Below are 12,851 nucleotides of genomic sequence, written 5' to 3'. Positions count from 1 at the left end.
AATAACATATAGGGGGATATTAAAAGAGCAGCTAGCTACCCGCACTAAACTGAGGAGTGTGGACATCTTGCAAAGTTGTACAAGCTGTCTCTTATCTTGCCCTTCTTCATAACAGACTCAGTGTCTTGTACAATCTATTCTGAATCCTGATTCTTACGACCATGGCGCTGTTGTGCTAAAAGATTGAGTATTATTTATGAAACCTATTCTAAAGCATAACTTCACAAGATGCTCTGTGTTCCTTATTATAACTCAGGCAGCTGGCTGCTCTCCTGATCTTCCCCTTCAAAATGACATCTCTGCTTAACGTCGACTAAAATTATGACTTTATTCTCATAAATTTACGACTTTGTTCTTGAAAATTTACAACTTTGATCTTGTAAATTTACGACCTTATTCCCAAGATCTCTTTTATTTCTTCTACAACACAGCCCTAATGCTGCGTCATCTTTTTTCCTTATCAATGTCCTTGAAGGAAATGGAGTGGCCCATTCATCTTTTCATACTTTTAAAAGAAGAAAAACCTCAAAGTTCGAGTGTATTATACTCTGATTTAAAAAAAAAACCTGTTTCACACATGCAGAACCTTTATTTTTCTAATGATTGCAACACTCCTACACATAAAAGAAGAGTATGCATACTGAAATAGCTTGTATTTTTATAAAATGCTGCATCTCCAGCCCAGTAAAAAAAACACTTAAAAGTCTAGAAAAAGCTTATTTTTGTTTATCAGTGATGGATAATTTATGTTTGAAACAAAGCGCAATGTCAGCTCTCTGCAATCATTGCATACAGCAGACCTACTAATGACCAAAAAAAAAAAGAGCTGACATACTCTTTGAAACCCGGTTATGAAAGAAACTAGATGTGAATCTCAGCCTCTTTCTGACTGGTCGTTTTTAACAGCAGATCATAAAGATGAAAGCAACTTCTTCTGCCTCAGCATCCTCTGGTGACTGCGACAATTACTGTAGTTTGGCAGGAGGCATCCAGGAGGGAGCGGCGCTGAGAGAAGAGTCTTTGTTTGGTTCTGGCCTGTCATATGGTTCTTTTTGTTTCCATCTAGAACTCCTCTCTGAATCCAGCTCTGGTGTAAACAGGAGCCAGCTTTGGGATGATTCATAATTTAGGAGACATCTTCAGCAAACAAGTGGCAAAGGATAATTAGGAACAGGGACGCTCTATTTACTTTATCATCACATTTTCAAACACTGAGTAAATCTCAGAGTAATTCAGTTTGTGCCACACACAAAGAGAGATGTAGGTTTTTACCAAAAAAAATTAAATATTTATTTGATCTTTTTTTAAATGTTCCATACATTTGCAAGTTAAGGTCGACATTGAAGAGGTTGTGGATATCAGGTGTATGTGACCAGTCCATTCAACATGTTTAACCCTTAACCTTCTCCCTCTTATAAAGACACAACCATCCCCTCCCTTTACCCCAAAAAAACCTTAAAATATCAAAAGCAAATTCAAACATCTCCGGATATAAAATGAGTTGAACGTATCGTACACATTCACACACAACTCTGGAATGAAAATTGGCTCCCTGCGGGATAATGTTGGCCACCAGCCAATTCCATAAAACAGTCATTTTGTTTGTCTTAAATCACTGTTGCGGTTTGTGCCTTATTGCCTTACAATTGGCTGTGGAGAGGATAAGAAAAGAAACCGTTCACACACAATTGTCCTCAGTTTGTGACCTCGAAAAACCTCTTTTATAAATCAGCAAAATACAGCAAAAGTATGTCAGTGTGAACCGTTCAGACTGACCTGGCAGCTCTTTTCTTCTGCTGCTCTGCTCTCCCCTTTCCATTTTCCTCTGCCTTTCATCTCTCCGTCTTAAACTTGATTATTTTACAAAAGTGGTCATAGAAAATAAATACAAATATTTTCCAGAGTGTAGTTTTTATATGACCCAGATGTCACCTCTGCACCAGTACGGTCCTCTGCAGTCTTTCCCTTTCTGCGTCATCCCTTGTTTCTTTTTGTAGTGTCCGCTTCAGCAGAATCACCTGTACAGTTGCCATAATGATTATGATCCAAATAAATAAATAAATACGTAAAAACAATAAATACATAAATATTTCCTCCTTTTTCAATAAATAAGTGTTTGTCAGTCAGTTTGCCTTGGCATGATTTAACCTTACCTGCGTACTGCTTATACTCTAAACTATGAAAAAGTCCCATAGCTTGAAATAAAGGTTCTCATTCATGGTCCTAGTCCTGCACACTAAATGGCAATTTTGGCGACCGCATATCTCAGTCTTTTCTCTTTCTCATCCCCGGAGCTTTCATGGTAATGTCCAAAAACTCTCCCGAGAATCAAACGCTGTAAAAAAACTTCAGTTCGAAGTTTGTCACTGTGACTTTTTTCACTTTGAAGAGTTGGTGCTCTGTCCTAAAGGAGTACACAGTGCCTGCTCTGATGTGCAAGAGAGGGACAAAAGGAGGCAGAGAAAAAAGAAGGAGGAAGATAAGGGAGTTTTAAACGTCTCTTTGCAGAGCAGGAGCTGTGCTAGGACCCTTCCTCCTCAGGCTTTCCTGGAGCATAGTAGCCCGCCAGTTGCCTGAAACGTGGCCCCCAGTCGTTGAGGTAGGAGAAATCCTGCTCTGAGGTGGTGGACAGCGTGTGGATGGAGCTGAGTGACAGTGCTGGTGAACTGTTGCCTTCAAAGGCGTACGTCTGGAAGGAGTCATACGGCGGCACAGACAGGTCGGCGTCGGCCTGCTCCACCTTCTTCCGGATGTAACCTTTGAAAAGAGAGAAGTCTGCAGCTGCGGCGGCCGCTGCTGCAGCCCCCTCCGCACCGCCGCTGCCGCCCACTCGGTTAGCCTGTATCCACTGTGGCAGGGAGCGGATGTCCGGGCCAGAGTCACAGCTCTTGGCCTCAGGGAAGTCATAGAGGTTCCTCAGCGCGCTCATGTCATACGCCTGAGTGTCCTGCTCCCCTCCGCCCTCGTCGTTGTACTTGATGACGTTATCCCTCATGTCCTCCTCGTCCTCCGCCATCCTCTGGCCCTTCCTGTGGCGTTTCAGGGTCAGGATGAGTAAGACAAGGACTGATGGTGAGGGAAACAAAACAAGACACGGAGAGAGAGAATGAGCATGATTATAATCCCACAGATATGCACATGTTTTTTAAATAAGTTAACAAAGAACAGCTTGATTTTATTTTTGTGCTGGCACATGAAGATCTTCTTGTGTTGACAACAAACTTTATAATGGTTAAACATGTATTTGTATATATCAAACGGAACAGTAGGATTAGATAAAGCCATGAAAGGGTTCCCATTCAAGGGGATTTAATAAACTGGCATTACAAGCAAGTGAAATATGTTGCTTTATCTGCACTACATGGATTCAGTGTTGACAGGCTGAGTTTAAAGTGCTTGCATGCAGAAATAGAATTCCCCTTCCTCTTAACAAAGATTATTACTCAGGTCTCTTACTGATCTCTCGGCTGTGTAAGATACTTGATATTGATTGGTCAAAACCCTTTGACAACCCCTTGACAATATTAACTTTCAATAACGTGATCAACTCTAGAGCCAAACTGATCACACGTCATGTCAAATCAATCCACAGAAAAAAGTTTTGGCACATATTGCTTCTGCTTGTTGACATCATAAACCGTAAGGGGAGGTAAAACCGTTCACATCAAAACAATGTGGCTAAAATGTTAGTTTTGGTTAGCATACAAAATCAGCGGGCTACAGACTTTTTCCTATCGGATTCTGTCCAGCAATATTAGCAACGGTAGCAGAGAAAGTGAGTAAAACTTTAGATTACTGGTCGCTAAAAAGAAACTTAAACCATTTACCTCATTTATTTCTAAAGGTGTGTGAACCGCAAAGCTCAGAGAAGAAGGAGAGCTGAATGAGGACAGTTTCATGTTAAATCGTCTGGAAACGCAGATAAGAATCCTTTGCCATGGAACGCTAACTGCTGCAGAATCACAGTGAATATTTTTTTAAAACTGTGTAAATAAATCATTTTAGATCTATACAATAATCTCTTAATCAATGTTTTTTGTGAACGTGTCTGTATCTTATGTTAGTAGCCGGGTAACAAGAGGGATAATGTTAAGGGTAATTAAGGTAGTTAAGGGATTCAGGATTCTATTACCCATAACTACCAGCTAACCATACATTATCCCTCACATGATCAATTAACAAACCCAGATTCAGGGAATATATCGTAACGAAACCAGCTGAAGAAAGTAATTGTCCTAAATGTGTAAATACTGTGTGGTGCGACACATCAAGCATGCACTGTGCATGATGCATTTGCGAATACTTTCTCTGGGAAAGTTTCAAATTACTCCTGCTGTAACTTTGATTTCACCTCTCAGGACAAAGGCACAGCAGGGGATGATAATATATTATCAGGTTTTACATTTCAAATGCATGAGCATTGATTTTTCACAATCCTGATTGCCTCGCCTAGAAATATGATTCAAAAGGCCTAATGGAGACCAATCTGAATATCAATACTCATCCAAGTCAAGTCAAGAAAAAAACAATCTGATTTCATCACTGTTTTAAACCAGAGGCAACAACCTAAAAAGAGAAAGAATGTCTGGAGAATGAATGTTGGATTAAAGAACGGGAAAACAATAGACGGATCACATTACAGGCTAATGGAAAAAGAGGAAAACAAGGGCTTTATTTACAGATAAATCAACAAGGCTTTAATTTCAGCTTAGTTATTTTAATTACTGCCTGCATTTGTGATTAGACAAGTCTCATTTAACTCAGATACCCACCTCCCTGTCTAATTCAATCCCTCTCAGGGGCTACACCCTCCCTGTAGAAACCTCCACCAGACATGCAGCAACGTGAAATGCCATGTTCAATGAAAATAAAAACATATTGCATGTAGTCATGAATGAATAATGCATGTACAGGCATTTGGAAAAGATGATGAACAGCTCTATTCACAAAAGTCTTACAAGAAGTAATAAAGCCTCTGTTTGACTGATTGATGAAGAATACTGTAGGTCAGTGAATGTGGGCAGGGAGGGATTGTGACGAACATGTCTTAAATACAAAATAGACAAAACATATCTACAACATTAGAACAAAGTCAGTTTGAATTTTATCTCTATACCTTAGTCTTTGTTGTTTGCTCCGTTTCAGTCAGAGAAATTCAGGAGCAACAGTACAAAAAGGGAGGGGATACACTGTACAAAACAAGCCTATTAATGGCTCTTTAGTTTTCTCAAGGGTTCTTAATACCAAAGCCAACATATCCACAGTGGACTCTTCCTCTTTCAAACAAACAAACTTAAAGAATAAAACATTTTAAAACACTTAAAAAAACAGTATAAGTCCATATCAGTTCTCATCAGATGCTAACACCTGTCAGGAGGCAAGCTGCTGCTAGCTTGTTTATACATGCTCAGCTTTTATTTAGACTATGATAACATCAGGGGTCTTGGTTCAAAATGTTTCATCTTTAGTAGGATTATCTAAAAAGTTTCTTTGTCTTCACACTGATGAGGCAGTTTTACATAAGACTCTGTCTCCATGATGGTCTTCAGCCAGGCTTTGAGAGCTGCTAGCTGAGCTATTCATAATCAGGCTAGCTAGCTAAATAAATCTCACATCTATCAAACTTTAAAAGTTCCATGGTGTAAGTAAGTAAGTAAGTAAGTAAGTAAGTAAGTAAGTAAGTAAGTAAGTAAGTAAGTAAGTAAGTAAGTAAGTTAACAAAGATGCTTCTCAATAAAAGATTAAAAGTTGAATCAAATAGATTTTAAATTATATCAAAAACAAACTGCTACATCAAAGCAGACATCAAGTGAAAGGCTATTCCAAAGTTTGGCAGCGACAACCTCAAACCCAAAGTCTCTCATAGCTTTGAGTCTGGTCTGAGAAACAAGCAAACCCTGATCCCTGAGTTACATATCTTAAGCAGATCTTTAATATAAGCAGGTGTTGGTCCATTCACCACTCTAAACGCAACATTGAGAACCTGAATCTGAATTTAATTGGAGGCCAGTGCAAAGACATGAGGTTGTGTGTGACATGAGACCGCCTTTATGATTGTGTCAGTAGCATATTGGCAGCATCTTGTAGGTGGTTCAAAGAAGTGTTGCAGAGACCGGTGAATAACGAATTGCAAACTTAAAACACTAAGAAGGTAGCTGACAGCTGGTCCTGACAAAAGTTTGTCTTCCAGGTAAAATAATGAGGTCTGCAAAGAAAAGTGGTCAAGTGTGTTGTCAGCTTAAAAAGGAACACAATGTCAGAGCTCAATCTGATTCATCTGACAAAATTCAGTAATACAAGAAAGTTAGCCCGTACAACCACACTTTGACTTGAAAAGCTTTATTCCTTTGTATTATAAGTGTGAACTAGCTGGTAATGGATTAGCACTTTTAGCCTTCTCTCCAAATCACAAATGTGATTTTTTCCTATGAATATTTCCAGTCATGCTCTCTCACTTCAAAATTATCATCTGAATTAGTCACAAATTAGTTTGCATGTGTCTTTTAAAAAAACAGTTTTGAGTGGCCTTTTAGTTTTTCTAATAAATGCTAAGAACTATTTAACATTGGTGCTAAAACCAGGCTTAAATTATTAATGAGCCTCTGTCATGAGTACTCAGATGAATAGATGACATTTTTCCTCTTTAGTAAATTAGTTTTGTTGGCAGAGGGATGTGTTTTTAAAAACTGGCCAACACTAAAATATTCTTAAAATCAGCCTCTATCCAAAGTCCCGATTTTTAAAACTGGGAGCAAAATCTTGCGGTTACACGTATGTTTGAGGTAAACAAACATGGTGGATGACAGGATGGTTAAGTTAAATATTGCCAGCTGCTTAGCTATCTGGTGCATCCACTGCATTAGCAATTTCTGTTTTAACTCCTCTCCTTGTCGGTTTGATTGTGGTTAGTTTAACAGGAGCATGTGTTGTTGCCTTAAGTTATTACTTTACCTCTAACGTACATCGAACTTCGCTCCGATATTGTTGCTATAGCTGCCCTTATTGTGCTTCCTTTTTCAGTAAGCTTGACGTGACAATCCACAGAGTTCATGCTCTGCTGTTTGGCTCCCACCAAACAACCGTATTTCTGGTTTAAAAACATTGAGCATGTTCAATCTTGACAATTTCAAATCAGTGCGGCCTGATTATCTTCCAAACAAGGAGGTAGTAAAACCCCTCTTGACATACCTCAAATCACAGGAAAATCTGGCAAGGTAATCTTGAGAACCATCAAAAAAATCAGGCCTTAGCTGACTTTTGTGGGCCTGATTATCTTGTAGTGTGTGCCCCACTTAAGGTCAGTCAGTTCAGGCTGTGTAACATTTGATAGAAACCTGTCTTTTTTCCCTTCCTTTCTGCAGGGGACACTGAGCGACTACTCTGAAGTGATGCCAGTGAAGGGACATTTAGATAGATCATTAACCAGTAGGCACCATGCATCTTGTGGAACAGATAGCCTGTTCTCTAAAACAAATGCCTACAAGTCCAGTGAGATAAAAAGACCATCAATTATCACAAGGCCTGTGCTGTCTGGGACGGCAGCGATTGTTTGATGCTCTGAACCCACAAAAACACCCATCCACACGTTGTTAAAAAGAGATAGCCCTACTGTTGTGTCTCAGTCTAACTAGATCAATGTCACCACTTAAGCTGCAGGAGATTCACACATATGTTAAAGCACATAAATCAGTATGCATGAAGATCCGTCATGGATGAACACACTCTCTCAAAGTGACCTTGTAAGTGAGGAAGTCTATAAACACCAGGTTTAACCCTTATTTCCATCACATTTTGCAACTCTTTTCTTTCTCCTGTGGAAAAAAGAAACACCCAAAAACATTGATCTCATGCCTAATCTGTATAAATGACTTGTTGCTGCTCCCTGTAATTGTCTTCATTTGGTGCAAACGGTCTAAAAAATGCCTCGCAGAGTGAAAACGCCCCGTGTGTTCCTTGCCTAAGGAGCTGTGCCAGCCCCTAAAGAGCCTCGCTGATCTTGAATGGGGTTTTTATGCAGTATCTCTGACTGATAATGTACATTAGTTCTCCTCTTACATTGTTTGTCAGGCTCCAGTGGGGAAGCGGTGTCTGTAACCATTGTGTTTATTCTTCTCCTCCATGAATGAGGCGAATTAATTGCCACGGGGTTGAGGAAACAGTCATGGTTTGTGGTAAATTGCAACGCACACTGCTGTGCATACTAAACAAGTGCTAAGACAATTACTCTAAATTCACACTAATGAGGAGAAGAGGAGAAGGCAGAAAAGTTGATGTTATTAAGTCCCTCATACGTGAAGATCAGCTGCTTTAGAAGAAAAATAATCAAGAAGGAGCGTGTGACAGTTGATTCTGAAGCAGTCGACCAGATAGCCTCACTTCTACTTCCTTACTGATAACATTGGAGTGTCACTGCCTATTAGCTGCACAGATGCTTCAACTGCAAGATATTGAAAACCTATTTAACTTGGAGATTAGATCACCTCGGGCAACATTAATACGACACCATGTACAGATTTTACCTTTTGTAGGAAGCATATGTACCTGTGTCTAGCTGCCTCCTATACATACAAAGCAGCTTCCCCCATGTGTACAGATGTTGCGATAAGCGCTCCTGACAAGACGGTTAATTTACCCTTGGGCTGCACCGCTTGCCCCCACCCAGGAGTTCATCACAAGCAGATGGGAGGTAATTGGAATAGATGCATGCAGATGCTGCGACGCAGTGGAATGGATTCATCACATCAGGCCCATAAATGAGCTGATGGAGGGACTGTTTGTTTGTAAGGTAATTAGGCAGAAATTTGTTTTCATTTTTCTCATCATCCAACAATTGATGTAATGGAGGTGGTCCAGCCTCTGGAGAGAGGGGGGGAGCTGGCTGGCAGGCTGGCAGGCTGGTTTAGTAGGTACGCTGCATGCAGAGGGGATGTGTGTGAGAGAAGAAAAAAGGTAGGCACGGTAATTGTGCATGGAGAGATAGCGTTGATAGGTGAGGAGTGATTTGTCTAAGCTTGTAAAGGTGTGCTTAGCATGCACAATCAGATGCACACTGAATCTGTGTGAGTGTGTGAGTGTGTGTGTGTGTTTCGAGAATGAAGCAGGAACTTGAAAGTGTCAGACAATGTGCAGTCCATCACATGGTGCCACATGCCTCGCTCTTGTCTGTTATTCACACCACATGATAGCTGTGAAAACACTGCTCGTCCCCCTGATCTCAGACCCCGCAACCCATTTAGATTCCTCTGTCCTCACAATGACTGGCAGAAGACAGCTGCTCGATTTATTCTGCCCTTCACTGCTTTGATGAGCCGTGTTCGGTCTATTTTCTACCTATCAGTTTCAGTCGCTCAAAGTGGCAATGACTTAACGCCGTCACTGACACTGTTGGAATCTGCATTGCCTCGTTTATTAGTTAAATTAGAATGACACTCCACAAAAAATTACACAAAGTAGGATCTTCATCTGAGGCATGAGTGTTTTCCTGCAGAGTCGAGCTTTCTACAAGTTTAAAGGCTACAGAATCGTTTGAAACTTAGGCCTATGAGGGGGGTGTCAACTCGCCCTGAACACCAAAACCACAAAAAAACACAGCAAACACAGTTTTTTACGGCTGGTAGAGGTTGCCTCAGATTTGTATATAACATTTTTTGTTGAGGCTTCTAAAACCTTGATGAATAAATGATGCGATGCTTTTGCAGTTCACTCCAGTCGAAGGTTACGTTAATGGAGGCAAAGCTTTATTAGAAAAGCTCTTAAAAATAAATAGATAGCGATGTGAGTTACAGTTAAAGCTGCCTGTTTGGTGTCATAATCATCCACCATTCACTGCCTGCACAATACAAAAGGTTGATAGGTGTGAGCGGGGGAGACAAAACACTGTGACAGGGTTTCTGTCTGTCACTGAGGAGTGGGATGCTTAGATGTAAAGCGTTGGGAGAATGAGAGGCCAGCTCATAAAATTTTCATATATGACAATATGAAGCCTCTTCTGTCTCTGAGAGGGTGAGTATGCGCTTGCACTTGCACGTTAGCGTGCGCACATATGTGTGTTTAAAAGTCAGAGAATGTCTGGAAAGCCTTGTCTATTTAAAGCCTGCTGCTCCAGAGGTTTGCAAGTGCTGAGGCAGCTTTCTTGCCTGTTTTCTCCCCATCCACTTCACTCCCATTCACTCCATCTGCGTCTGTGTTCCAAGGATCAAAGCGACTTGATATCATTCATAAACCCAGACATCATCTGTGCTCCTGTTCAAACAAAAGCACTCTCCTCGTAAAACGCAGCGACAAAATGTCCAACAGGAAAGCAACTCATGGAAGGGGGATGAAAAATTGATTCAGCTTTTGTGTCATTCGTCTTAGTTTTTCTGCCACCGCACGTGTTATTTCTTTCCTGAAATAAAGATGACTTCTAAAAGTGGTCAATCCATTAAAAGACACATGCTTGGTTGCATGAAGTGGTGGTTTTGGGTGCACCCTCCTTGCATTTGTATAAGAATACTCCACTATAGGAGCTAATGCTTGTTCTGGTCCTGCTGGAGTAGTTGAACTTAGCAATGACCCCAAAAAGGCAATATAAGTGAATCACACTTATCCATCCATCATTCATACATCCATTATTTCCTCATCTGTCCATCTATACTTCCATCTGCTTACCTATAAGGATGAGCATGCAGACCAGTAGTGCTATAAGGGCCCCGGGGCTGAGAGCAGCACTCATTACGTAGGCTGTGGCGTTGCAGGACTGGATGGCTCCCTCTGTGTTGCAAAAGAAAAATGAGCATTTACTGCACAGATTAAACACCATTAATGAGTCAGCTGTGTGGAGAAGGATTAAGCACTGTGTTATCAAGAGAAAAAAATGCTGTTTTCACAATGCATGTATTATTTTTCACCCACTGTCGAGGGCAACGAAGCTAGAGATTTGTGTTGTTTCCACAAATATAAGCTGATAAGAACTGTTTGCTGACCAAAACAATGGCCTTGTATGTGACCTTTTCCTACCGCTGTGCCTAATGCAGAAGGTGACAGTGATGTTAATGTTAGTAATGGCAGCAGCTCCTACAGTAGCTCTCACCTGTGTCGCAGCCGCAGACATGAATGGTCAAGGTGCCTGTGGAGCTGAGGGAGGGAGGCCCACTGTCAACCACCAGGATGGGCAGGAAGTACACATTCTGCTCGTGGCGGTTGAAGCCTGACCTCTGGGTCCGGATGCCAGCTGTGTTGTCTGCGTGGGAGGTGTGAGTGTGTGAGGAGGGGGTAGGGGCAGGGGTGGGGTGGTTGGGGTCAGAGAGACAAGGGAAAAGCAGAGAAATACACATGAGCGACTTAATATTTGAGGAAGAAAAAAAAGAAGAAAACAACCGCTCCCTCTCTGTGCTCACTGATGTCTGCTTTTTACCAGGCTGCGGTAGAAATGATGAAAGTCCATCTCGTGTGCGGTTTTATTACCTCTGCAGAGGAGGTTATGTTTTTGGTGCTGTTCTTTGTCAGCACCAACTGAAAAACTCCCCGCCTGATTTTTATGAAACTTGGTGGAACGGTGTAGGATGGGTTGAGGAAAAACTCATTACATTTTGAAACCCATGCAGATCTGAATTATGAACAAGCATTGGTATGTGTAAGGCAATGTGAACAGTATAATCCTACACTGGGACTTGACATAGATAAAAAAGGCAAAGGTAAGAGAGGATCCCACAATGGGGAATTCTTCTGTGCTAATATTTTACAACTGTAAATACTATACAACTGTAAATACTATATAACTGTAAATACTATATAACTGTAAATACTATTTATCTGTTAAAGTCATTTCTTTTTTCAAAATGTTTAATTTATCAGACCACTGTTGCTCTTGCTGCTATTGTTGTTTTTATCTATATATCTATGTATGCACCAACGGAGCAGCGCTCCTAATTTCATTGTTTGCAAGTCACACAATGGTCTATGTTTCTTCCTGTTAAAGGACGTTTTCCTTGCCGCTGTAACTTGCTAAATGCTGCAAAGTGCTCTGCTTATGGTGGATTAAGATGAGATCAGAGTGAGTCCTGTCTGTAATATAGGACTGGATCTTTTGTTTGTATGTTTGTAAAATGTCTTGAGATAACATTTGTTGTGATTTGGTGCCATACAAATAAAGATTTATTGATTGATAAATCAATAAAAAAAAGTATTTCCCGATTTCAGAGGTCCTTGGACAGATGGACATCAAGGTAATGATGAATTAGGAATATAGGATAACTAGGATGCACTCGTAAGAGCGGTGCAACATTTGAGTTGTGTAGGAAGAATTTATATTAATTTTATTTTGTATTGGCAAACATTTTTTTTAAAGAGTAAGAAATATGAAATCATTGAGGTTGAGCTTGTCAGACTGATGTGTGAATTAATGTCTAAGTTGGGTTTTTTTTTGGTTGTTGATCTTGATTTTTTGCAGTTTGTTTATTTGTTGGTCTGGTTTTGTTGTATTTGTTTGTTTGTTTGTTTGTTATGGTGTATTTGTGTATAATGTTAAATGTAAATAAAATATTATACAAAATAAATCATTATGGAAACATGCCAATTTAAAATGTAACAACAGCTCTGAAAATGCACATAACCAATCGTTATTTATGATTTTTTGGGTGGGTAATTAAAGTTTTAGGGGGGCCACAACCACCCCATCGACCACCCCATCGACCCACCCTTGTTCAAAAATCCCCTTTATAAAAATAAATGCACAGCCAAAATGATGAAGATTGAGCCAGGCTTAACCATAATTGTGCAGCAAGGCAGCAGAAAGAAACCATGACAAGTTAATGCGTTAGACATCTTCAACAGTAAACTCTGTACCCTTCTTGAAATGAGTCTCCTGAGCT

General features: G+C 40.4%; 1 protein-coding gene across 4 annotated transcripts in view; it reads right to left on the bottom strand.

The window, feature by feature from the left end:
• Window positions 1-1,288: 1,288 nt before the first annotated feature.
• Window positions 1,289-12,851, bottom strand: part of LOC117819899 (cadherin-22-like) — a 357,260-nt gene continuing 345,697 nt past the window's right edge. For all 4 annotated transcript variants that reach the window (XM_034693427.1, XM_034693417.1, XM_034693444.1 and 1 more), the window contains 3 exons: window positions 11,072-11,221; window positions 10,651-10,752; window positions 1,289-3,066 (listed from right to left, as the gene is read on the bottom strand). In XM_034693427.1, the coding sequence (XP_034549318.1) occupies window positions 2,522-3,066; window positions 10,651-10,752; window positions 11,072-11,221 (797 nt within the window). In that variant the 3' untranslated portion in view covers window positions 1,289-2,521. The remainder of the gene's footprint in view (window positions 3,067-10,650; window positions 10,753-11,071; window positions 11,222-12,851) is intronic.

The sequence above is a fragment of the Notolabrus celidotus genome, chromosome 1 (assembly GCF_009762535.1).
Source record: "Notolabrus celidotus isolate fNotCel1 chromosome 1, fNotCel1.pri, whole genome shotgun sequence".
NCBI classification, from domain to species: Eukaryota; Metazoa; Chordata; class Actinopteri; order Labriformes; family Labridae; genus Notolabrus; species Notolabrus celidotus.
Note: the sequence above shows the minus strand (reverse complement) of the source record. Positions and strands in the feature narration are given on the sequence as shown.